The sequence below is a fragment of the Triturus cristatus genome, chromosome 11, assembly GCF_964204655.1.
Source record: "Triturus cristatus chromosome 11, aTriCri1.1, whole genome shotgun sequence".
In the NCBI taxonomy this organism is placed as follows: domain Eukaryota; kingdom Metazoa; phylum Chordata; class Amphibia; order Caudata; family Salamandridae; genus Triturus; species Triturus cristatus.
In genome coordinates, this window is record NC_140594.1 from 363449217 (window position 1) to 363475768 (window position 26552).

At 48.6% G+C, this 26552-nt stretch overlaps 1 protein-coding gene across 1 annotated transcript in view; it reads left to right on the forward strand.

Moving 5' to 3' along the window:
• The window catches only part of LOC146784184 (uncharacterized), a 739190-nt gene that overhangs the window by 137583 nt on the left and 575055 nt on the right, over positions 1 to 26552 (forward strand). Inside the window, exon 6 of the mRNA XM_085632912.1 lies at positions 23637 to 23744. Coding sequence (XP_085489038.1) covers positions 23637 to 23744 — 108 coding nt within the window. The remainder of the gene's footprint in view (positions 1 to 23636; positions 23745 to 26552) is intronic.

The window sequence follows — 26552 nt, forward strand, 5'->3', positions numbered from 1 at the left end:
GGTCTTGAGGTCGAGTTCTCGTAACTTGAACTCATGTTCCATCCTCCTCCCTTCCATCTCCAGCTTGGCCAACTCCCACCTTAATTGTCTTTCCTCTCTCCTGTCGGCTAACTCGGTTTCTGATAACCCTCTTGATGACACACTACTGCCCTCCCGTGAGGCTACCTTGGGGCTGATAGACATCGCACCCACCCCCAGGGGACATTCTGTAATCATCTCCATGACAGTTTCCCTGTCTGATTCCTCCTCCTCTACCGTTCCCTCCGTGTGTGCTTCCACCCAGGCTCGCAGACTAGTACGGAGCTCCTCTCTCTTGGCTCCTCGCCTAACGAACACTCCCCTTTCCTGACAGAACTCCCTGAGCTGTGCCACAGTATAGGTCTCCAGCTCTGACATTTTGAATTCCTTTTTTGTCAGTTGAAAGTGTGGACCACCACCCCGAAGTAGGTTATGAAGATAGGAACTTTCTCTGAGGATCACCTCCACCCACCTCCAGGAAAGAATTTAAAAAAAACAAAATCACAGATTTAGAAGGCCGCTGGGAGAATACTCCGGGTGTGTACCTGTGATGCACACTGAATTATTATGAGGTTCACAACAGCACGGCTCGTAATATCCCACCGCTGCCACCAAATTTTATGTTGGACCTGTGATGGGCAAGCCCAGCACAAAGGGGGGTAGCTTGGCTCGAGTGACAAGGCGGTAGAAGGCTGTTGTGTTAAGCCGGCTATGACCAAATAATAACTCCCTGCACACCACATAAAAAGAAGGACACCACACCACTGTTATAGATAAATACGTTTCGTTTATGTAAAAGTTCTCTGGGTTGGAAGAAGTTCAATTAGTTGATCACATTCACCTTTCTTACATGGGTTTGATTAGCTGTGTACTGGTTGCGTAGGAATAAATGGTTGGACTCTAATAAATAAATATACTGGATAAATATCAGGATTCAATACATTTGGAATAAATATCAGCAATGACTGGAATACATATCAGCAAAACATCACAGTTGCATAGCAAGGTAGATACCGATCGTTTCACATAAATATCTCAGGGTCATACTGGTATCGCTGCCACCAATTAATCACTTTCAGGTTAAACAAATTTAGATTGCCATTTAATGCGGAATGCGCGCTCTTACAGTTGTTGAAGTGTTCACGGGTTCGGGCTCTCTGGGCACAAGATACTCGTGATAATCCTTTAGTTGCACTTAAGCATATTGCGCGTGTATCTGGAAGATAAAGACATACAATGACTACGGCAATTACACTCCGCGGCCAGCCGGTTTAATACTACTGCGGCCAGAGGAGTCTGTGCGCTTCTGTCAACGCAGGCGGGGTCTCCGAAGACGGCTTCAGTTCCCGAGTCCTCAGACCGTTGAACGGGCTGCCGGAGGGGTCAAACTACCTGCGCGCACAGTTCAAAATTGGAGCCGCACCTCAGTCCCGGAACAATGCGGCAACTTCAGGGGAAGAGACGGTCCCACCTCACTTTAGCTGCGCCGGTAAGCGCTCCAGTCGGTATGGCCCTTCTCCCAAGGGCGAAGGGGGGTTCCAGGGGCTCCGCGATCCTCCCTCCGATCTAACTCACGGGGGGGCTCCCGCCCACAACAACAGTCCCCAAGTCACTCGGGCAGGGCAGAGACGGTACTCTCGCCCAAATGAAGGCCAGCCTTTCCCCGCCCCAGCGCAGCACCTCACCTTCTGTCCACGATCAGCGCTTCGACGGCGGTGGGTTCGGAGACGTCCGAACGCCCGCCAGGAGGCACTTAAGTTGAAGGGGCCCTGTCAAGGGTCGCAGTCGCGATCTCACCACTGGGGGAGGCGGGGAGGCTCTAACTATGGCCAAAGTCTCTGAGGGGCAACTGGGCACTCGCTGGCCAGGCGCTGAAGGCGAGAGGTCACTGCTCGCTCTTCTGACTGGAACGCCAGTCAGGGTCCACGCCAACAACCTCGGCTGTACTTCTGCCTGCGCTATCAGCTGCCTCAGGGGGGGGGGGGAACAGGGCAGGTGTCAATCTGGTGTCAAGTCCTCTTCTATGTTTCTTCTCTTCTCCACTTTTTCTCATCATGGCCGCCAGGGACTGGGCCTTTTATAGCCAGTGCCCTGGGGTGCCAGCACGAGCCAGAAGGTTCTAGAACCTTCCCTGGCTGTGTCAATGACATAGCCCTTCCAAGGTGTCTTTTTGGTCATTAGGAGCCACCATACTGGGCTTCCTAAGGCAGCCATTTTGTGTACTTGTAACTTCTGAGGGGATTCCTGTCAGGTTTGCAGGTTACACAAAGTGCGCCAAAACCTCCAAAGGGTCAAAGGTCAGAAGGACTCCAATGGGAGTCACTCTCATAGGGGACAATGGTGTCCACCATTTTAGGGTTGACAACCTCAGTGTGTAATGCCACCGGTTCTGTCAGGCGCCTTGTACATAGATGCCAGGAACTTGGTGAGCAACTGAGCGTCAAGGAGCATCTAACCCCATGGGACAACACACAAAAAGGTCCTGGTAGACAAATAAAAAGCGACAAATTTTAGGAGGCACGGGGGAACAAAATAAATCATGGTGTGAGGGGACTCTCAGAAGCAGACAGGTCTAACACCCAGGGTGCGGGAAAAGAAGGAGAAATAACAAGCCGGGTTACTATTTGGGTTGTTTGGCCTTCCTCTTGGTGGGCACCCACCACCATACGTTGTGAAGTGAAGGGGGGAACTGAGGGGGTTCCGCAGTGCATAAAACAAAAGCAACGCATGCATGAACTATTTCCCCGTGCTACTCCACCACCCCCACCAAAACAATCTCCTCCCCAGTACTTGTCTTAGGCCATGACCCGTGTCCAGGGCTGTGGCGTTGGGACCCGGGGCGTTCTCTCCCTCCTTCGGGCCGCCGGGCTCTAGCGCAGTGTATACCGGATTCTCATTTGCTCCGGGTCTTCCGATACCTTCGTCCTCGTCCTCGCCTCGTTTGCCGCTCTTCTTCGCCATCTCCGTCTCCGTACTCCTCTCATCTGTATTGCCGCTCGCTTCCCTCTCCTGCTCGACATCTTTTCTTCCGTCCTCCGTGGGTGACGTCAGCTGCTCCTCCTCGGTTCTCTCTGCTGCCACTAGACCGCTTGGGTCTTCCGGCGTGTGTAGCGCGTCCCAACCCGCCCGCTTTCGGTCGATCTCGCCGCTGTACTCCTTACACATCTCCCCCCTCAGGAATGGACGGTGGGGCCATTCAGAGGACGGGTGTCGGGATAGATAATCAGCACTGACCTGTCTTGCCCCAGGTATATGTACGGTCTGGAAAGAAAAAGGTTGTAAAGCTAGAAACCAACGAAGGATGCGGGGGTTTGTGTCTTTGTCGTTTGCCAACCAGGTGAGGGGTGCATGATCGGTGAGTATTATGAACCTTCTTCCCAACAGGGAATATTGCAGGGCCTCTATGGCCCACTTTATAGCCAGGCATTCCTTCTCTATCGTTGAGGAGTAGTAGGTCTCTCGGGAGAATAGTTTCCGGCTTCTATAGAGATGGGGTTTGAGGTCACCATTCGTATCAGGCTGGTACAACACGGCCCCCAGACCGAGGCCTGAGGCGTCTGTCTGAAGGACAAATGTCTGGTGGAAGTCAGAACAGTGTAGTACTGGTGCTGTGCATATGGCATGTTTTAGGGTGTTAAAACTGTTCTCGTGTTCTCTAGTCCAGGTGGGTATACGGGAGGGAAATTTCTTTGTCAGGAGGTCGGAAAGAGGGTTGGCCAGGGAGGAAAAGTGAGGGATGAATCTACGATAGTAACCTATGAACACCAAGAAGGAATACATGTCTTGTTTGATGGTGGGTATAGGGATCGCCTTAATTGCTTCCAATTGGTTGACTTGGGGTTTTAAAACAAAGCAGAAAAGACGGTGGACTACCGTTCCTGCGCCTCTTTACCAGTTTCACCGTCTGTATTGATCCCACGCAACTATCCCAGGCACCAACCGTCCTATGTGCTCCAGATCCTTCACTGATAATTGAAGGGTGTGCGTAGGATGAAAAAGAGTCTAGGGATTGACAGTAGAATTTTCAAAGTTCTTTATTAATCAAATATGTAAGTTGATTCAAAAATGAAAAGTTCAGCCAATGCATTTCGTTCTCATAGAGAACTTCATCAGGGCTGAAAGTGATAAGGACAAACATCAATATACGCAATGGGAAGGATGGACAAAAAAATAACACCAATTGTAAATGAAAAAAGGGAGACATGAGAAGGACGCAAATAACATGGAAAGCTGATCAAACATAAATATGAATATACATTACAATCACTCAAAATATACGTAAACAGTTAAATAAAATGCACTAATAATCATCACGATTACATTGAAAAGTAAATTTGTGCAAATATAAAAAGAGAGACAAAGGAAACAGAACAATGAAGCCAACAATTGAATGAAAAGGGCACAATCATACAACATATTAACAGACACGTAAATGTAGACACACAAAGTGTCTTTGATCATTTTTACCCTGAAGTAACGTGATGTATCCAGATGAGCACACTCGTTGTCTCAATCACCCCAAAATAAAAATGCATATAGTGCATTTAGCTAATGGTCTAATTGTGTGACAGACAAAAACTTTGGGCCAAGCAGAGCATTCAACATTAATAAATTCAAATAACAGACAAATTGGTTTAAAAGTCAAAAAAGAAATAGAATAGGACATTGTTAGGAAACAATTAGAGTGGAAAAAAATAAGAAAGAAAACTTAATACAGTAAGGAAGTGAATAGAAAAAGAAAGACCTTACGACTATCTAAAGAAACAAGGAGTTTTCAGCAAAAAAGAGTTGATCTGCAAGCGTTGTAAAAAACCGCATAAAACTTGAACTGAGTGGGAACCAGGTGACTGCTTAGTATTCTGAAAGGGAAATATGAATCAAAATAAGTAAATCCTATTCATAAGCAGTAAAAAGAGTAGGTGATTAAGGAGAATCCTAAGTGTTTATGGAAAGAGATAGAAAATGAGGAAATACGTCTGACCTCTGTGCGGCATAGTTCATTTGGAGGTCACGGTCCCACTCTCAAATAAATGACATCCAATAGGGCTCTTCAAAGATGTAGACATGTCGTGAGTCTAAAGTGACAAAAATCAGAGTTGTCATAATATCATAAAAAATGTATGAGAATGGCAGTAGCAATAAGTGTTGAGGTCACAGAATTTACCTGTGTGGTAAAGACGCAGACACACAATGTGGTAGAAGCTCCAGGTAGTAACTCTGGAGTAATGAGGGAATTAACCTGCGGCCAAATAGGGCCTAGAGGAGGGAAAAGGAAAATTGTTAATATAATCTTCTAAAAGAAGAAAGAGAAAGACTCGCTTATGCAGTTCAATGAGAAGATTGTGATGGTGTGCTCAAAAAACTGAAAGGAGAAGGGGTTAAGGTCCGCTGGAAAAGATAAAAAAGCAATCATGCAGGAGTCTAAACGAAAATGGCTATGGAAGAGTAAATTCCTTGTAATAGATTGTAATGTCCTGGGAGCGCTGTGGCCCGTATCATGGGATTAGAAAAACGGCCAGAGAAAGCTGCTCGCAGTAGGTGTGGTGCAGTAGGTGTAGTGCCTAAAATCGCATATTTGTCCATAAAGCAAATAAAGAAAATAGATAATGATTACAATGCCAAGGATGCGCTGTGGTTACAAGCATGGATATAAAAAAGGCATTCAATATTGGTCATAGTATGGGCTGTGCGTTACACCGCGTAAATGTCAAATCATAAAGAATATATAACGAAACCATGTAAAGCAATGGGTTAAATACGGTGAGGCGTGTATGGCCACTTCCCTTGTCAAAATGTGAAGACAGTAATGCCAATTAATGCTGTTCCCGTTTGGCGCAGCGTGTTACATCGCGTATAAGGCACGTTAGAGATGGGGGAGAAAAGCGCATCAGAAGCGCGTATAGCCGCTTCTCTGTCCTTGCTTTCATTTAAGATGTTATCAGTGGGTGCGGCACATTATGTCGCGTATCAGTTAAAAAAATAAGAACAAAACGCAATTAGTTAAAATTTAAGGCCAGCGCTACGGTTTCGCTGCAAGCGAATGATAGTGTTAAAGCGGACTTCTAAATGTGCTCGAGGTCAGAGAAGTACAATGCGAAAGGGAATGAAGAGCGCATCGTAATGCTTACCCGAACGACCGAGAACCAACGTCTGGGGTGCGGAAGGAAATGAACTCCTGTGCTGCACTTAATATAGTGTGCGTTTTCGGGTATTGGCGTGGCTATAGGGATGGAGCCACATCTTGAATAGAAAGCCTAAAGCGAAGCCGGTAAAATAAAAAATAAAAAAGGAGATGTATGTTCTAAATAAAGTAGGCTCCCATTCAGAGCATGACTAAAGCGAACATGATCTATTACGGTCACAATCAAGTAAAGGCAAAATTGAAAAATTTAAATTAATTAAGAAAAGGAGCGGGGGAGAGCACAAAGGTCAAAAACCATAAGATGGGAAAAGAATCCCGACGTGGGCGTGACTAACGCGACGTGCAAGCGTCGTAGAAAAAAGACAGTCATTCACATAAAGATCAGAAATCTAACATTTAAAATAGCCAATGAATAAGTGCAAGCGATAATTAATTTTAGAGTCAGTCGCAAGAAATGTATACAGTCAAAACGAACAATGCGTAAAAGAGTCAAAGGAACATTGCGCAACCAATGATTACAAGAGTCAATAGATTTTAGAGTCAGTCTAAAGAAATCAGTAGAGTCAAAAGAGCCATGCGCAACATGTCATATGGGGGATGCGGGCAATTAATATCAATTTGGGACGGTGCCAGAATTACAGTAAGCCCTGTATGGTTGAGGGATAAAAAAATATGACAGCTAGCCGAAACCTAGAGTTACCAGAGACGGTTGGAGTATAAAATATTTTAATATCTCTGTGCAAGGTACTCAATGAGTGTATGTTTCATTACAGAGCCTACCATCATATGTAAAGTGCACAATTATATGTATATAAGGTGGTTCATTAAGAAATACCTATGGGGATAGATTTTTAAGTAGAAATAGCCTCAAAAGAGATACAGCTCGGCTATCAAAATCCTCATGAAAGGAAGAATATTCAGAAAGAAGGTCTGAGAAGACAGAAGGGGGAGATGTGCATATTCATCCCTAGACAGCATCAATACAATGGAAACCTTGGTATAAAATTCAGAAGAGGGCTACATCAGCATTTCAGTAAAAATTGCATCTCATCGTCAGTGTTGTGGCCATGTGTAGTCGCCCTTAATCTACAAATTCATTATGCCTCATTTTGTCTAAGCCAAGGCTTAGTTCTCTGTTGCCACCCCTTTTGTTTGAATCAATATGGTCAATGCCATAGAACCAGAATTGGCTATTACCTTGGTGAACTTTCACATAATGTTCCGCCAGGGGGTATTTGGTATCCCCACTCAGTATGGCCCTCCTGTGTTCTTGTATTCTAAAATTAAGGTTCCTCTTTGTACTTCCTATGTAAATCATATCACAAGGGCATCCAGTAATGGGTTGTATTGCAGTTAATGAATTGCCTAATTGTGTATGATGGTGACCAATTATGGTAGAAGCTTTTGATTTTGTTAACTCCAAATTTGCAAACATTGCAAGAGCAGCAAGTGTAAAATCCATTGGGTTTGTCAGGTAGCCAAGTCTCAATTCTGGTTTGGGAGATGACATAACTAGGGCAGAGTTTGTTTCTCAGAGTAGTTCCTCTTCTGTAAGTGATCGAGGGATTGTTACATATGGATCCCTGCAGACTTGGTATTGCCTGTAATAGGTGCCAATTACGTTTGAATAATCTGAAGATTTCACCACTGTGAGTAGTGTACTGTGTAATGAAGCGTACCTTCCTGTTCTTTCTGCTGTCTTTTCCTTTTTTGGTGTTCTCAGATAATGTCGATTCTCGTTCAAGGGTGAGTACTCTCTGCTCTGCTTTATCTAAAACTTCATTTGTATAGCCTCTGATTTCAAATCTTTTTTTAGCCTCCTTAACATTTTTGGTGAAGGTGTCTTGTTTGCTACAATTGCGCCTGATTCTTACTAGCTCCCCAAAGGGTATATTGTGAATAACCGAGCTGGCATGTGCACTACTCGCATGCAAAAAACTATTGCATGCAGTACTTTTACGGTACAAAGTTCTTTGTATGGCCCCTTCCTTTATGTAAAAATGTAAATCAAGGAAGCTGATTGTATCATGGTTGTAGTACATGGTAAAGCTCACATTAAACGGGTTGGTGTTAAGAAATTCAAGGTAGTTCTGAAGGGATATTTCCGATCCTGACCATAGGCAAATAATGTCGTCAATGTACCTCCACCAGAACACAATGTGTTCTATCCAGGGGGAGGCACATCTACCCCAGGCTTGCTCCCTCTCAAACCACCCCATAAAGAGGCAGGTATAAGAGGGAACAAACCTGGAGCCCATGGCAGTGCCTCGTTTCTGGTGGTACCAGGCACCGTGATGCAGAAAGTAGTTCCTAGTAAGGATCAATTCAATCATTTCAATGATCATTTGGTGATGTTCTAGATAGTCACCCCCCCCCCCCCTTGTCAAGTAAAGATTTGATGGCAGTGATACCAAATCAATGATCGATACAAGTGTAAAGACTGACCACGTCAAACGTTACAAAGAGTAAATCATTTGACCAGCTGAAATCTCTAAGTTTGGTCAGGATATCCTTACTATCACGGATGTAGGTTTGCAAATTTTGTACAAAAGGCTGTAGTTTTAAATCAGCAAAGTCAGAGATCCCCTCCGTCGGGGAACCCATGTCTGAGATGATTGGTCTCCCTGGGGGGTATGGCCCTCTCTTTTTGTATCTTGAGAAGAATGTACATACAGTGATATTGGGGATTCTCCACTCTCAGATATCGATATTCATTCTCAGATAGCAAACAAGTGTCTTTCCATTCGGTAAGTTTTAAATAGATATCCCTAGTAAGTTCGGCCATAGGGTTTGTCCCAACACATTCGTAGCAATGATTGTCACTCAGTTGTCGCATGATTTCATCCATATAGTCTGGTGTATTCATCACAACAACGTTGCCACCCTTGTCCGCCTCTCTAATGACTATGCTGGTGTCATTCTGTAATCTAGTGAGCGCTTTCCTTTCACCGTAAGATTCACAGAGGTCTTTTTCTGAACATATTTGGTGTTTCCATTTTAAGAAGCCCTTCAGTTATTTTTTCATAAAAAAGATCAATGTTGTGGTGATAAGATGGGAGTGAAGCTTGATTTAGGCTTAAGTCCACTCTATATTTAGGTTTTCAGTAATGTTAAGTTCGTCAAGAATAGTTTGAAGTCCTACCTCCTCCTCCCTCTCCAGGGAAGATAGCCATTGGATACCCCTGATATCGGCTACAGTGTATGGTGATGGTGTAGCGGTGTTCTTATACATAGATATCTATAGAGGTTTTTCATAAAAGAAGTCCTTTAATTTCACAGATCTAATAAATTTGAACAAATCAACATATGTGTCAGTCATATCGCCATCCTGGGCGGGCAAAAACTCAGACCCTTACTTAATAATTTGTTCTCATCAGCATCAAGAGGTCTGCTGGAGAGATTAACAATTTTCAAATCATCCACAGGCAATACATTTTGATCATTACTTCCATCAATTCCTATCTCTGGCTCTTTTTCAAATGGACTGACATTCAGAGATCCTCTTTTGCAGGCCCCCCTGAGCCTCCCTTTTTGTCTATGCCCTCCTCTCCTTGTGTTTTTTGGGTCCTTTTTCTTTTGTCTCCAACTGATTGGGGTTTTACAAGGCCTTCCTGAATGGAGTAACCCAAGTACTGGATCGTGTTTGTGACTAGAAGTGACTTCCTCTGGTTTATTGTGAGGCCGGCTGCTTGGATCACGGAAAATACAGCTTTTAGATGCGCTAAATGTTCTTCCCATGTCGGGCTGAAGACAATGTCGTCAAGATATGCGGCGGCATGCGCGCTATGGGGCTTTAGGATTCGGTCCATTAGTCGTTGGAACGTAGCCGGTGCCCCATGTAACCCAAAGGGGAGCACCTGAAAGTGGTAGAGACCAGAGGGGGTTGCGAATGCTGTTTTTGTCTGGCTTGTGGGGTTAAGGGAATTTGCCAATACCCTTTAGTGAGATCAAGGGTTGACATGTATCTGGATTTCCCTAGCCTCTCAATCATTTCGTCTATTCAGGGCATGGGATATGTGTCAAACTTAGTGATTGCGTTTACCTGCCTGAAGTCTGTACAAAAACACAGACTACCGTCGGGTTTTGGCACAAGCACCACCGGAGAACACCATTCGCTCCGGGAGGGTTCGATGATATTAGACTGTAACATCGCAGATACTTCTTTTTCTACTTCTTCCCATTGTGCTGCCAGGATATGGTACAACTTTTGTTTTATGACTTTCTCCTTTAGGGACACTATATCGTGTTGTACTATGTTAGTTAGTCCTGGGGATGTGGAAAAAAGGCCTAGGAAGGTTTCTAGCAATACCACTAATTGGGTCTTCTGTGCGGGTGTCATGATGTCCCCAGTGGGTACCACCTCTGCTGTGGGTTCTTGGGTAGGTAGCAAAGGTATTTCTAATTGTTTATCAGTACACACAAAATAAGTAGGGTATCTTTCTATCTGTTGGGGAAGGGGCTCCTCCCATTTTTTCAAGTGGTTTACATGATAGATTTGTTTTCCCCCAGCACAAAGGGGCAGTAGGATCCTATATGTAACCGGGGTCACCTTCCTTTCTATGGTATGGGGGCCCTGCCATTGGGTCAACAGTTTGTCTTCAGTAGAAGGCAGCAAAAGGAGGACTTTCTTCCTGGGAACAAACTCTCTTAGGTGACTATTCTGATCATAATACTTTTTTTGTGACCCCTGGACTTCTTCCATATGATTGTGTACCAGACCCTACATCCGGGTTAACGCAGTTTTACGGTCTGCGGCGTAACGCAACAGTGGTTTCCCTTCTTCATCCTGCCCCTCCCACTGTTCTGCCACCATATCCAACAGCGTTCTGGGTTTTCTTCCAAACACCAATTCAAAAGGGGAAAATCCAGTGGACCTTTGCTCGTGTGATCGTATAGCAAAGAGGACTGAGGGTAACTTTTGGTCCCAACCCCTCCCTGACTCTGAGATGACCTTGCGGAGCATATTTTTAATGGTCTTATTGTAGCGCTCCACTAGTCCATCTGTTTGAGGATGATATACTGATGTTCTGATCCTGTCTATGCGCAGTACGGCACAGATTTGTGCCATAAGACGCGACATAAAAGGGGTCCCTTGATCCGTTAGGATCTCGGATGGGAATCCCACCCTCGAAAAAAAGGGATATCAAGGCCTGGGCGATGGTGGGAGTGGTCATACTGGACAAGGGAAAAGCCTCAGGATACCGACTGGCGTAATCCACTATGACCAGAATGTACCGGTGGCCTCTGGCTGAGGGAGGTAACGGCCCTAGAGATTCATCCCCACCCGTTTGAATAGGTCATCGATTATGGGTAACAGTTGGAGGGGGGCTTTCCGTACTCCCACTGGATTTACATATTGGCAGCGCACACAAGTCGCACAGTGTCTTGCTACGTCCCTGTATACCCCAGGCCAGTAGAACCTCTCCAATAAATACTTCAAGGTGTTCTCTTTGCCATAGTGTCCTCCTCCTATCTGATTGTGGGCTAACAGTGGGACATGTTTGCGAAAGGGAGTAGGAACCAGCAACTGTGCAATGTTTTGCATACTACCCCCTTTCATGGCTCTGTACAACAACCCCCTTTTTTATCAGGAAATAAGGTCCTACCTGTTCTGGTTTCTGTTCTGGGACCTGTTCCCAGGCATGTGTAAGGGAGTTGTCTTCCCGTTGGGTTGTCCGAAAGCTAATCGGGATTGTCCTGTTCGGGTCTGTGAGGGAGAGAGGAAAGGCAGGGTGTGACTGTTGTGACCGGGTTAAGCCTCTCTTATACCTGCGTCTTTCTTGTCTGCTCTTTTCTCCTTGGTTCCCACGGTCTCTATATCACTCCGGATAAAAGGAGCTTCTTGTAACCAGGCCATATGGTTCCCCTTCGTTTTGTCCAAGTATTGTTCGAATTTGGGGTGATTGGTTCCTATTATGACTGCCTCGGGTAGTGAGGGTATCACACCCAGCTTCCGCAGGTGGGGGTCATCGTCTTCATCCAGCAGGACCTCCTCCAATGTATATGCTTTGGTGTCCCCGTGAACACAGGTAACGTTCACATGTTCTTTCTCCCTCAACTGGGGCCGAGAAACCAAAGCATGATCCACTACCATGACAGCCAGTGTCCAACAGTGCCCGCTGTTTCTTTCCGTTAATGAGGACTTCCCTCCTGTACTGATGGGGGCTCTTCCCTGTCTCATATATCCGGCCCTTGGAGTATCCCACCTCCATGGGTTCTACTGTGGGGTTACGATGGGGGCACTGTCTAGCTATATGTCTCCATTCTGCGCAGTGATAGCACTGGGGCCCTTGCCCACTTGAACGAAGAGAAGGTCAGGCGGGGAACTGGTGGAGCTTTGGTTTCTAGTCTGGGTGTGGATCTCGGGGAGGGGTTATACGGGGGTCGTGTCGTGCCGGCCCTAAAATCAGGAGACCTATGGAAAGCGCAGGCTAACTCCACCGCCGTCACAGAGGTCAGGTTGGGGTGCTGCTTTACCCATGACCGGGTATTGGAAGGTAGTGCATCTAGGAATAGCTCCAAATAAACTTTTTCGGTACTATCTTCCACAGTCGATGTATGGGGGTTAGCCACCTGTTGCCCAGATCTCGGATTCGATAATAAAGGGCACGGTGTTGTCCTTTACGAAATCTGGTTCTGTAGTGTTCCTGGTCACAGCCCAGGCGTTCGAGAATAGCCCTTTTTACTTCCTCGTATGCTGTGGTACCCCCTGGGTTGGCGGCCTGATACGCCGCCTGTAGCTCTCCTGACAGGAGTGGGGCTATGTACTGGCCCCACCTTTCTTGGGGACAAGCTGCTGTGGTGGCCACTTGTTCAAAGTTAATAAAGAAGTAATCAGGATCGTCTCCCTCCTGAAATGTCTGTAGCACTGTTCCTGGGACGTTGGGGCGCACCCTGGTACTCACAATTGCATCTATTTGCCGTAAGATTGCGGTGTCCTGTACCTGCTGGTTGGTGGTGAGCAGGTTGGCTTGCTCCTTCAGGGTCCCTTGTAGGGCCTCTGGATCCCTTTGCGCTGTCGCGGCTTGTTGTTCTAGTATCAGTTGCAGGTGTTGTTGCCCCTCGGCTAGCTGTGCTATGATGCCCTCCATAGGCATGGTGTGAGAAGTTGGCCTGATGTATGATGTCACTAGTTCTAGTGTACACCTTATATCAGTCCAAATACCCTTATGGTGATTGGTTGTAAAGTCAACCTTATAGACCAGCTACCCTAGTGGTAGCATGGACAAGAGCAGTCTTAGGCTAAACTCTGAATGGCATGTGGAGCCAGCTGTATATAATCCCTTGAATACCAAATGAAAGGACACCACAACAGATATATATATAAAATAAAGTGTATTTATTCTAGTCAAACCCTCAGCACTCTTTATGAGATTAGAGGTAAGTACAACACAGTCTTATTTAAGCATACATTAAGTCACACAGGTAAGTAATACAGTTAGGCCCTAGGGGCCACGCAAACCATATACTAAGTAAGTGGTATAAGGACCACTGTCACGGAAATAGGATAGGCCTAGGCCTAGGGAATCGCTGGGGCTACACTACACTAGCAACAGTTAGGAAGTGGGAGGCCCACGGGATTCAGGTGCAGAGTGGAAACACTCACTCGTAATGCGTATAGTCGATAGAAATAGTACAGTTTAGAAATAAACAGTTTAAGGACACTTCTGGTATAGCTAGAAAGTCGAGACTTGGAAACTAGACCCTAGGATAGTCACTACCCTTGTGAGCACCGAAGTACCCAAGTTACCTAGCCCACGGGCTGCGGGTGCATAGGTGTGAACTTGCGTCGGGTTTCGTCGTGGACTTCTATGGATGCCTGAAGGAAAGTTGCTGACAGGCAGTCAGTGAAGAGTGTCCGGTGGATCCCAAGGCTGGGATCAAGAAGAGAGGAGACCTGCAAGCAGAAGGGACAGAGTCAAGGTCACTAGCCAGTGACCACGTGGAACCAGGAAGGAACCAGGCGATGTTGTGAAGATTGCAGGTGAAGGTGAAGCTTGTCGCTGCAGCCACGAGGACCAGGGAACGTCGAGGACGACCAGGACCAGGAGGCGAGCTGTCCCACGAAGGCTCTTGCTGTCGGCGGCATCGAAGTTGGACTAGGACTCACCAAGCCTTGGCAAGCGGAACCCACGAAGAACGGAGGACTTGCTTCTGGTGCAGACCAGGAAGGTCTGGGGTGCTTCTCTTTTTCAAAGGAGCAGGAGCCAGTCTGGAGGAGCCAAACCAGCGCCGAAGATTACAGGATGCGTCATCACAAAGGCCACTAGCCAGCGGGCAAGCAACCGGACAGACGCGGCAAGCAGGAAAATGCAGAAGGGCCCCACGCAGGACTCGTGGAGTGTGGGGGGCTGATCTTCGGTGCAGATGGTGCTTGGGGTTGGGGCTTCTCAATCCCCGGTGCACAACTTCGAGGGTGCCTCAGAAGCTGCGCTTGAAGATACAAGCCACTTTTCCCAGGTAGCCGGTCCCACGTCTCTCGTCGCCTCCACGGATCTCAGCTCTCCTGTGGATGTGGATCAGGGTCGGAGAAGTCTGGAAGTCAAGGCTCTGGTCGGGCTCTGCAGTCGGTCCCTCGTAGAACTTTAGCAAAGTAAAGGGTAGTCTCTTGATGGTGCCTGTTTGCACAGGGTAGCCACTCCTTGGCCACAAGGGAGATTCTTCAGTCTTCTTCTTTCGTCAAATGTCGAAGGTCCAGAGTTTCTGTTCAAGTTGCAGGTTCAGGATAATCTAATCTCCTGGGGCCCAGCTACCACTCTTATACTAATCTGGGGGGCTGGGTTGCCTGCTAGGTCACGCCTTATGGGTGGGACCTGGGAGGGGGGTGGTTACACCCCCTTCCCTTTGTCCAGTTTCGCGCCAGGACTGGGGCTGGAGTGCCCCAGCACCGGTTTGAACTGGACTATGCATGGGACACCTTGTGTGCCCCAGGCATGTCTCATTCCTTTCAGCCCTCCCTGCCCCAATACACTAAAGTCTGTCTGGGGAGGTGCTAGCACCTCCCCAAGCAGGAAACCTATTGTCCAAGCCTCCCTTGCCGGGATCACTCCCAGCAGCAGGAGGTCAGACTCGTGTCTGTGGCAGCAGCATCCATTTTGTGATGCTGAGGCTTTGGTTAGAGTTAAACAGCAAAGTAGGATTTTAACATGTCTCTCCCTCTAGAAGGGAGGAATAATATCCTCATCACCAGAAATGGTATGGGGGTATTATTCCAAAGTGTTAGACACCTTACACAACATGTTTTGATAAAGCCAAACCATAGTTACCATAACCGTTTAAGATTATAAGGCACTTTAAGAGTATATGGTAGGCTATATCATAGAACAGCTATAAGGACATGGTTCCGAAAGCTGCAGACAGGCTCAGCTCATGCTAGAGCACCATCTCACATGTTACCAAGCACTCTGCCTCCAGGATTGTTAAGGCCTGCCATAGGAGTGGCTGATAGGTACACATGTGTCTATATATAAGGTAGATATAGATATACTATATCTAAGCAAGGGGTGATTACACGACCTTGCCCCAGCTGAGTGATCAGCCAGTTGTGTCTGATTGGAAGGCCAGACCAGGGGTGGCATAATACATGCTGCAGCCCCTGGGAGGCCTAGGGTACACCTATGCCCTGGGTACCTAGGGTACACTGTACAGGGTCCAATAAGGTGATCCTTACCAATTGTGTATGTACCTAGGGTACATGGAGTCCATTTTAAGGAGAGAGCAGACAGCCTGAGACCCTGAATGGCAGGATCTCAGGCCAACTAAGTCGAAAAACCAGCTAGACACTAGGCAAAAAGTTGGGGGTAACCATAGTCAGATATCCACCTTCCTACACAACCCCCCCCCCCCCCCCAACGAAAGGAGATAAGGCTGGCCTTGACAAGGTAAGCCTCTATTGCCTAAGTGGCCATATAAGGAAGAACCAGCACTGGCATGGTTACCCCCTGTCTCATGGTCCACTAAGCAATCCCTCACCCTAAAGGTATCATAGGGTCTCCACCATAGGGAATCTCTACCTTTGGTGTGTCTTTGCAAAGTAAAAGGCTGGTGTTGAGATGGAGTACTGAAGTGAGTGTCCTCAAAGTGAGGCCTCAGCTTCCTCCAATCATCCTCCACCATGGATGCCTTTCTTTCTTTCACTGAGTTGCACTGTGCTCTCCGGGTCAGCCTCTGGCTACCTAAAGCTGGAGGCTGGGTCCCTTTTGTGGGCTTACTGGAGGGACAGGTCAGGTTTGGGGCCCTAAGGTCCCATGTTTGCCTGTGCCCAACAGAATCCCTCTGGGGGAGGTCTCTAACTACCTGTAAAGGAGATCCCTCAGGAATGTTTTTAACCATCACCTGGCTAGGGCTACTAGCCAGGCAATCCTCATTCTTTTGATGGGGGGGTTCTTGTGGACAGGGGCCCTCTTGGGGTCCACTGGCCTCCCTGACCTCTGCAGCCCTGGGCTGACTGAGGCAGGGTAGAGAGAGGCAGGCTACCTGCACCAGACTGGGTCCCACCTTGAAGGGGCCACTGACATCAGAGGCTCTGCCAGGCCAGGCCTGGCTACCTCTGGGGCAGTTCCTTCACAAGGGGTGAGGTCAGATCCCTGAGGAGGCTAACCTTTTCCTAATGTCTGGGGAGAGGGAGACTTTTCTTCCTCCCCACTACTCTCTGTTTGTGTGGAGTGATCCATAGTTTCAGACTTCACTACACCTATGTCAGTCTGAGTATGGGCTGAGACCATTACAGCCTTGCCAACCTTTTCAGGGAGGCACTCAGTTTGGGTTTGAGCTGTGACTGACACAGCTCTGCCAATCTCTACAGGGAAGTCTGTCTTTGCCTGGGCTGTGGCTACCACTGCCCTTCCAACCTTTTCAGGGAGGAAATCTACTTGGACAGGGGTTGTGGCTGGCACAACCCCACTACCCTTTTGTGAAAGGCCTACCATTTTAGAATGGGTGTCTTGTTCAACTCCAGCCCAAGCTGAGAGTTCTAAGTCATACCCCAGTAAGCAGTCCACAGGCAAGGTTGGAGACACTGCCACCCTTTTAGGGCCAGTGACACCTCCCCAGCTGAGACATACCTCTGCCATGGGATGACTGTTCTGTTTGCCATCAATGTTAGTTACCTGGTATGAGAAACCAGGCAAAAGCTGCTCAGAGGGAACTAGCCTATGGGCCACCATAGTGATGCTAGCTCCAGTGTCTCTTTAGGCCTCAGCTTTTCTACCATTGATGTAGGGCTCCTTTCTGTACCTACCCAAAGTGTTGGGACAGGCAGTGAAGTTGGCAAACCCCATGCCACCATCACAGACAAGAGTAGCTGCTGTAGGGGAATTGGCTAAGCCAGGATCCCCCTGTGTTCCCCAAGAAAACCCAACCAAATTTTTGGGGGCACTCCCACCACCTGGGGGATTACTGCTGACAGTAATAGGTGGTGTGACAGGAGTAGTTGGAGGAACAGTTTTGTTTTTAGCCTTTGGGCAACTGCTGTCAGTTTTCCAATGCCCAGGAGTTTTACACTCATGGCAGTAAGGCTTTTTAACTGTGGTAGAGGAGGGAGCTTGGGACCCACCACCCTGTGTGGAGTTTTGGGGCCTTGAGGAAGATTTCTCTTTTGCTTTATCCCCACCCTTCTCTTGAGGCTTGGTGGTATCTTTCTTTTGGTCACCACCCTGATTTTTAGGCCTAATCCTGGTCCTGACCCATTTATCTGCCGTCTTTCCCAATTCTTGGGGAGAGGTCAAATCTGAGTCTACCAGGTGTTGATGGAGAAGCTGGTTCTGACAATTACTAAGGATCTGCTCCCTCATAATCAAGTTGTACAATCCTGTATAGTCCTGCACCTTGCTGCCAGTTAACCAACCTTCCAAAGCCTTAGTGGCACAATCCACAAAATCAGACCAGTCCTGTGTCTGTGTCTTCTGGGTGTCTCTGAACAACAACCTATATTGCTCAGTGGTTAAGCCAAACCCATCTATCAGAGCACTCTTCAGGACTTTGTAATTGTTAGCATCCTCATCACTGACTGTGAGGAGCTTGTCTCTACCTTTGTCAGAAAAGGAGAGCCACAAGATAGCTGCCCACTGACTCTGGGGTACCTGCTGTACTTTGCAGGCCCTCTCCAAAGCAGTCATCCACTTGTGGATGTCATCCCCATTCTGATATGGGGGGGACTATCTTGCTTAGGTTTCTATGGTCATAAGACCTATCCCTATCTCTAGGAATGTTGCTGCCACCAGTGGGTTCTGACCCACACAATTTCTGCTCTCTAGCCAGAGCAAGCTTCTCCTTGGCAAGGGCAAGTTCTTCCCTCTGAATCCTCAGATTAGCTTCCCTCATTCTGGCTTCATGCTCCTTTCTCTCAGGGGAAGTCATTCCCCTGTGAGAGGAAGCACTAGAGATGCTAGAGACATGGGAGTGGATGGATTCCCTTGAAGGGGATCTGTCCCTCCTGCTTCTCTGGTTAAGCCCACTTGGGGGTCTGTATGGGGGGACCCCATGCAAACTCCCATGTAAGCTTAGGTTAGCCTGGCTAAGTCTTCCTACTTGGCCCTGGCTGTCTACCTCTTCACCTGAAGTCCCATCTGACTCATCTGTGGTGGGTAGACCCTCCTTTGTACCTAGGGTACCGGCCTGTGAGGCTTTAAGAGCATCATACTCCTCTAGGAGTTGTCTTAGCTGAAGGAGGGTAGGGTTTGCACCCTGTTTTATCTTTCTGGAGGTACACAATTGTCTCATCTCCTGAAAAGTTAGGGTATCATATCTAGAGGGGGTCTTCTGCAGATCTGCCCCTCCTGAGAGAGCATCTTCTTGATCTCTTCCCAGAGACATGATCTAGTGAGGGTGTGGTGTGTGCACCTACCTACACTAGTTGTTTCTACTAAACCTCTCTGGCAGTTGTAGTCAGGGTGTGTTACTCCCTTCAACCTACAACCACTAAGTCCAGTAGGACTTAAGTATTATAATCTATGTTATATGTACCTAGACAATATCTGTGTGATCTTTCAATTTAGTATCTCAAGATTACAATGGTATTACAACAGCAAGCTCAGATCCCAACCGCTGCTCACCAATGTGAGAAGTTGGCCTGATGTATGATGTCACTAGTTCTAGTGTACACCTTATATCAGTCCAAATACCCTTATGGTGATTGGTTGTAAAGTCAACCTTATAGACCAGCTATCCTAGTGGTAGCATGGACAAGAGCAGTCTTAGGCTAAACTCTGAATGGCATGTGGAGCCAGCTGTGATACCATATATAATCCCTTGAATACCAAATGAAAGGACACCACAACAGATATATATATAAAATAAAGTGTATTTATTCTAGTCAAACCCTCAGCACTCTTTATGAGATTAGAGGTAAGTACAACACAGTCTTATTTAAGCATACATTAAGTCACACAGGTAAGTAATACAGTTAGGCCCTAGGGGCCACGCAAACCATATACTAAGTAAGTGGTATAAGGACCACTGTCACGGAAATAGGATAGGCCTAGGCCTAGGGAATCGCTGGGGCTACACTACACTAGCAACAGTTAGGAAGTGGGAGGCCCACGGGATTCAGGTGCAGAGTGGAAACACTCACGCGTAATGCGTATAGTTGATAGAAATAGTACAGTTTAGAAATAAACAGTTTAAGGACACTTCTGGTATAGCTAGAAAGTCGAGACTCGGAAACTAGAACCTAGGATAGTCACTACCCTTGTGAGCACCGAAGTATCCAAGTTACCTAGCCCACGGGCTGCGGGTGCATAGGTGTGAACTTGCGTCGGGTTTCGTCGTGGACTTCTATGGATGCCTGAAGGAAAGTTGCTGACAGGCAGTCAGTGAAGAGTGTCCGGTGGATCCCAAGGCTGGGATCAAGAAGAGAGGAGACCTGCAAGCAGAAGGGACAGAGTCAAGGTCACTAGCCAGTGACCACGTGGAACCAGGAAGGAACCAGGCGATGTCGTGAAGATTGCAGCTGAAGGTGAAGCTTGTCGCTGCAGCCACGAGGACCAGGGAACGTCGAGGACGACCAGGAGGCGAGCTGTCCCACGAAGGCTCTTGCTGTCGGCGGCGTCGAAGTTGGACTAGGACTCACCAAGCCTTGGCAAGCGGAACCCACGAAGAACGGAGGACTTGCTTCTGGTGCAGACCAGGAAGGTCTGGGGTGCTTCTCTTTTTCAAAGGAGCAGGAGCCAGTCTGGAGGAGCCAAACCAGCGCTGAAGATTACAGGATGCGTCGTCACAAAGGCCACTAGCCAGCGGGCAAGCAACCGGACAGACGCGGCAAGCAGGAAAATGCAGAAGGGCCCCACGCAGGACTCGTGGAGTGTGGGGGGCTGATCTTCGGTGCAGATGGTGCTTGGGGTTGGGGCTTCTCAATCCCCGGTGCACAACTTCGAGGGTGCCTCAGAAGCTGCGCTTGAAGATACTAGCCACTTTTCCCAGGTAGCCGGTCCCACGTCTCTCGTCGCCTCCACGGATCTCAGCTCTGCTGTGGATGTGGATCAGGGTCGGAGAAGTCTGGAAGTCAAGGCTCTGGTCGGGCTCTGCAGTCGGTCCCTTGTAGAACTTTAGCAAAGCAAAGGGTAGTCTCTTGATGGTGCCTGTTTGCACAGGGTAGCCACTCCTTGGCCACAAGGGAGATTCTTCAGTCTTCTTCTTTCGTCGAATGTCGAAGGTCCAGAGTTTCTGTTCAAGTTGCAGGTTCAGGATAATCTAATCTCCTGGGGCCCAGCTACCACTCTTATACTAATCTGGGGGGCTGGGTTGCCTGCTAGGTCACGCCTTATGGGTGGGACCTGGGTGGTTACACCCCCTTCCCTTTGTCCAGTTTCGCGCCAGGACTGGGGCTGGAGTGCCCCAGCACCGGTTTGAACTGGACTATGCATGGGACACCTTGTGTGCCCCAGGCATGTCTCATTCCTTTCAGCCCTCCCTGCCCCAATACACTAAAGTCTGTCTGGGGAGGTGCTAGCACCTCCCCAAGCAGGAAACCTATTGCCCAAGCCTCCCTTGCCGGGATCACTCCCAGCAGCAGGAGGTCAGACTCGTGTCTGTGGCAGCAGCATCCATTTTGTGATGCTGAGGCTTTGGTTAGAGTTAAACAGCAAAGTAGGATTTTAACATGTCTCTCCCTCTAGAAGGGAGGAATAATATCCTCATCACCAGAAATGGTATGGGGGTATTATTGCAAAGTGTTAGACACCTTACACGACATGTTTTGATAAAGCCAAACCATAGTTACCATAACCGTTTAAGATTATAAGGCACTTTAAGAGTATATGGTAGGCTATATCATAGAACAGCTATAAGGACATGGTTCCGAAAGCTGCAGACAGGCTCAGCTCATGCTAGAGCACCATCTCACATGTTACCAAGCACTCTGCCTCCAGGATTGTTAAGGCCTGCCATAGGAGTGGCTGATAGGTACACATGTGTCTATATATAAGGTAGATATAGATATACTATATCTAAGCAAGGGGTGATTACACGACCTTGCCCCAGCTGAGTGATCAGCCAGTTGTGTCTGATTGGAAGGCCAGACCAGGGGTGGCATAATACATGCTGCAGCCCCTGGGAGGCCTAGGGTACACCTATGCCCTGGGTACCTAGGGTACACTGTACAGGGTCCAATAAGGTGATCCTTACCAATTGTGTATGTACCTAGGGTACATGGAGTCCATTTTAAGGAGAGAGCAGATTGCCTGAGACCCTGAATGGCAGGATCTCAGGCCAACTAAGTCGAAAAACCAGCTAGACACTAGGCAAAAAGTTGGGGGTAACCATAGTCAGATATCCACCTTCCTACACATGGGTTGTGTCATTGTCCGACACGTAGGGGTGCGATAATTCCCACTTCTGATACCACTTTGTGAGCAAGTTGTTGGACCACGGGGTGTAAGGGAACATGGGGCACACAAAAAAGTGGATTTCTAAGGCTTTTATTTGGTTCTTCTTGTTCCTTTGTTTAGGAATCTCTGGGCTATATGAAGCCAATAACAAATGTAACAAATAAAACAAAGGGGACCTTCACTGTTCTTCCCGATTCCTTCCTTCGTGCCTTGGGTTCTTGTCACAGCAGGGTCTCTGGGACGTCTCTCTTCCTCTCTCTAAGGCCCAGGGTGCGGGAAAAGAAGGAGAAATAACAAGCCGGGGTTACTATTTGGGTTGTTTGGCCTTCTTCTTTGTGTGCACCCACCACCGTATGTTGTGAAGTTGGGGGGGGGGGGGAGTTAGGAGGTTCCACAGCAATGCACATGTGAACTATTTCCCCGTGCTACCCCACCACCCCCACCAAAAGGATCTCTTCCCCGATACTTGCCTTAGACTACGACCCGTGTCCAGGGACATGGCGTTGGGACCCGGGGCGTTCTCTCCCTCCTTCGGGCCGCCGCGCTCTAGCGCAGTGTATACCGAATTCTCTTGTGCTTTGGGTCTTCCGATTCCTTCCTCCTTATCCTCGCCTCGTTTGCCGCTCTTCTCCGCCATCTCCGTCTCCGCACTCCTCTCTTCTGTATTCTCGCTCGCTTCCCTCTCCTGATAGACGCCTTTTCTTCCGTCCTCCGTGGGTGACGTCAGCTGCTCCTCCTCGGTTCTCTCTGCTGCCACTAGACCGCTCAGGTCTTCTGGCGTGTGTAGTGCGTCCCAACCGCCCACCGGCCACTTCCGGTCCGTTTCACCGTTGTACTCCTCACAGCCTCCTTCTTCTAGATGTGAACAATGTGGGTCTTATAGAGAGCCTCCTAAATGCATTTTCTCTGATGCTTTAGTCTATTTATCCCATTGACAAATATAACAGTCACCCTTGCCCCCATTCAGTAGGACATCCTGCACTGGCAGGCTGTGTTCCCCTGACATTTAGAAGTGTATTAGTATGGAAACAGCTAATGATGATGTTTCACTATTACACACAGTGCCCTGTTCATTCTAGAGATGTTTGGCTGTACCTTTGAAGAGTTCTCAAAAAGTCTTTCCCAAAAGTACCATAAAAGCCTAAAAGGATGGATATGTACTTTGAGTAGGAGCCTACTAACGTTAGGTGCAGAGCTAGGGTGTCTCCCTTGCTTAACATGAGGCTTGTTCTCTGGGTGCCTTCCTGGAAGGAAATTTAACATGAAGCACAATGTTTTGATATCTCTATCAGTAAATCGCAGTTATGTTGTAATGTTGCTGCTAAATAAAAGTAGCAGGCATTCACCTCTCTTGGGAATAGTGGCAGAATTACCTGATTGTGCTCCAAAATTCTCCCTGCCCACACATTCCCTCAAAAGGCTGAAGCGATGAGTAGAAAAACAAAATGAAATTTGGTGATCCATAAAGGAATATGTGTCATTTTTCCTGTGTTGTCATATTGTAAATGTCCTCTGAATATTTATTTAAAAAATGTGCTTCCTCGCTGCAATTTAATTTACTGTTTTGTGCCCTAACTATTTAATTTGACATAAAAACATGTATTGTTTTCTTTGAAATGTAACCTGATCCTTATTTGCTTCTTTCATCCTAGGCTTGAATCTGGAAGCCAGATCCAAAGAGCCTTTCCTAACACATTTGAATCTACAATCAACATTAAAGGATGACTACATAGACAAAACTCCATGCAAACATTTGGCAGGTCTGTGAAAATGTCAACATTTACAAATCGTTGAATCATTGCAAAATGTAGGTAACTCTTTTCATTCCCTTCTTTTCTCATCCTTCCTTTTCCCCTTTTGTAAGTATGTCTGTACTCTGCAGCACAATAGGAGTTTACCCAGACCAATTTCTAATACTTAAATTGAGTTTAGGTTTTATGTCCACCTCAATCTTACAGTTCTCTTCTAAAATCTGTTTGCTGAAAGTTTATCCACTGGTATGGTTGATACACTTTCGGCAAAGCTGAATGCGGATCAGGCCATCATGTTATTGCAGCCCATTCTGTATTCGTTTAGGTTTTCAGACGTGAACCTCCAAAGTAGGATTTGCTGAAATTCATAAAAAAACACATATCCCTGAGAGGCAGGAATTTTATCCATTTGCATCAGGGACATTTCTTTTTTCCCACCTAGTATCGCATGGTGTTCTCAGAAAGGAAAAATCTATGGTGGGTGCAAAAGGTATAGCGGTCACCCCTGCGACCTATCTACCCTGTGCGGGCCACTGTGTCAAGGGTTTCCAGCTGAGAGCCAGTTGAGGCTCTGCTATGTGAAACCTGATAGTTCACCGACCTCTAAATGGTATGAGGTAACGTCATGTTTGAGGCGAGTGAGAGCCCCACTCCATCAAACCCTAAGTGACCCTCAATATTAATACCAAAAGTTGTACTCACTGAATAATGAATATTTTGAGTGATAGCGACCCGATACCATTTTCAGTTGAAAATTGTGGTGATTCAGGGCGTGGCCAAGCCGCGGGCTGAGATGGCCGCGCGGTGTTGAAGCTCCGTAGCTGACTCAGCGCTAATACTGTCTTTCCCGGCCTCCTGATGTGGGCGGTGGCTGCCCGGACCCGGCGCTGAATCTCCTGTGGCCCTGGAGCGATCCGGAGTGGCGATCTGGCCCTGGCTGCGCCCGGAGCGACCGACGGACGCCAGGACCGAGCGGACCTGAGGCCCAAGATGGCGGCCTGACTCGGTGGCCGGGGAGGTTAGTGCGGCGGCGGCGGCCGGTCGTGATGCGGGTGGCCGGGGGGGAGCCGGGGGGGGGGTATTGAGCGTTGGGGTGTGGTCTGGTGGGGGTCTGCTTCACCCCCCTCGCCGCTGCTGGCCAGGAGCCGACCGGGCATTTGGCCGTTGCTCTGCGCCGCGGTCGCGGCCTCTCTCGTTGTCTCCTCTCGGGGTCCCCGGGCTATTTTGGTCTGGGGGCCTGGGGGGGGCGACGGAACGGCTGGTTGGCGGTGGGGGTGGGCTGAGGGGGCTCCGTGCTGGTCCTAGCGCCCGGGCCGCCTCTGCCCTCCATCCCTGGGACCTCACTTGGTGGCTCCTGTGATTGGCGGCCTGCGCCGTCCGGTCTCCCTCTCCCCAGCCCTGGGTCGCCTGGTCGCATCTGCTGACGCTCCACTGACCGCCCTCTCTGCTTGGTCTGGGGCTCGGGCCCCCGTGAAGGCGCTCCCTGGTTTTGGGCGTGGAGAAGTCGCCTTGATACAGCTTGGCCCGTGTTGGTCCCCGGGCCTGGTGTGCCACGTGGTTGGGGCTGGCCGGAGTCTGCGGGGGCCGCTGCATCGCCCGCACTACGGGCCAAAGAAGTGGCAGATCCGTCCATCCTCCTGAGCCGTCGTCACAGCGCCTTGAAGCCGCCTTGTGGCCTCCTACCCGAGATTCGCTGTCCGGCCGTGCGGGGGCATGGGGCGGAAGGACCCCAAGCAGAAGACTCTGCCCTTTGAAAGGCTACCCGATCAACCGGCGGAACATCGCCCGGACATGCCGGCTCCTGCTGGGGGCCCGTCCTCTGACCCAGCGGCCGGTGCTCCATCCCCTGACTGGCTTCAAGAGATGCGTGCTGGATTCAGGGCCCTCGATGGACGCTTTGATGCCCTGAAAAAAACGCTAGAAACGATGGGGGCCAAGATCCAGGCCCATGATCAGCGTTTGGTGGAGGCTGAGGCTCGAATATCGGCGGTTGAAGATGGCGCAGTGCAGGATACCAAGCGCTTAGATCGACTGGAGCGCATACTAAAGGACGTGGCCATCAAGAACGAGGACTTGGAATCGCGCAGTCGGCGCAATAACGTACGAATCACTGGGGTTCCGGAATCCACGGCTACCGGCAGGCTGGATGTTTTTGTGGAGCAATTGTTATCGGCCATTTTTGGGAGAGACTCCTTTACACCAGGCTTTGTGGTCGAGAGGGCGCACCGCTCCCTGGGGCCGCGACCTAATCCGGGGCTCCCGCCTCGCCCACTGATCGCCCGGATTATGAACTTCCGAGACCGTGACACAGCCCTGCGGCTGGCCAGAGAGAAGGGCGAGATCACCTGGCAGGGCTCGAGACTCTCGTTCTACCCAGATTTTACCGCCATGGTCCAGGAGGCCAGGCGTAAATATGTTGGGGCGAAAGCGGCGCTCCGCAACCTGGGCCTCAAGTATGGTATGCTATATCCTGCCCGGTTGCGGGTTGAGATCGATGGCCGAGCGCGGATCTTTGACAATCCTACTGCGGTACAGGAGTTCTGCCGAACATATAAGCCACGCAGGGGCCCTTCGGGGGGTGATGAAGATGGACGCTCTCCTCCGCGCAGTGGATCTGCGATTAGCCAGGACCTGTTTTCCGGCTCTGGGCCTGGCTGAGTCGGTGCCCGCATCCCAGCTTTAGACTTCTTTTTCTGACTGTTTGCAATGGGGAAGTTTGGGACACTTTTTTATGTCATTGCTTTTTCTGTGGTGCTGGGTCGGCGGTGGGTCGTTGCCATTCCCCTTTGGTTGACACCGCCGGGAACACTTTTGGTT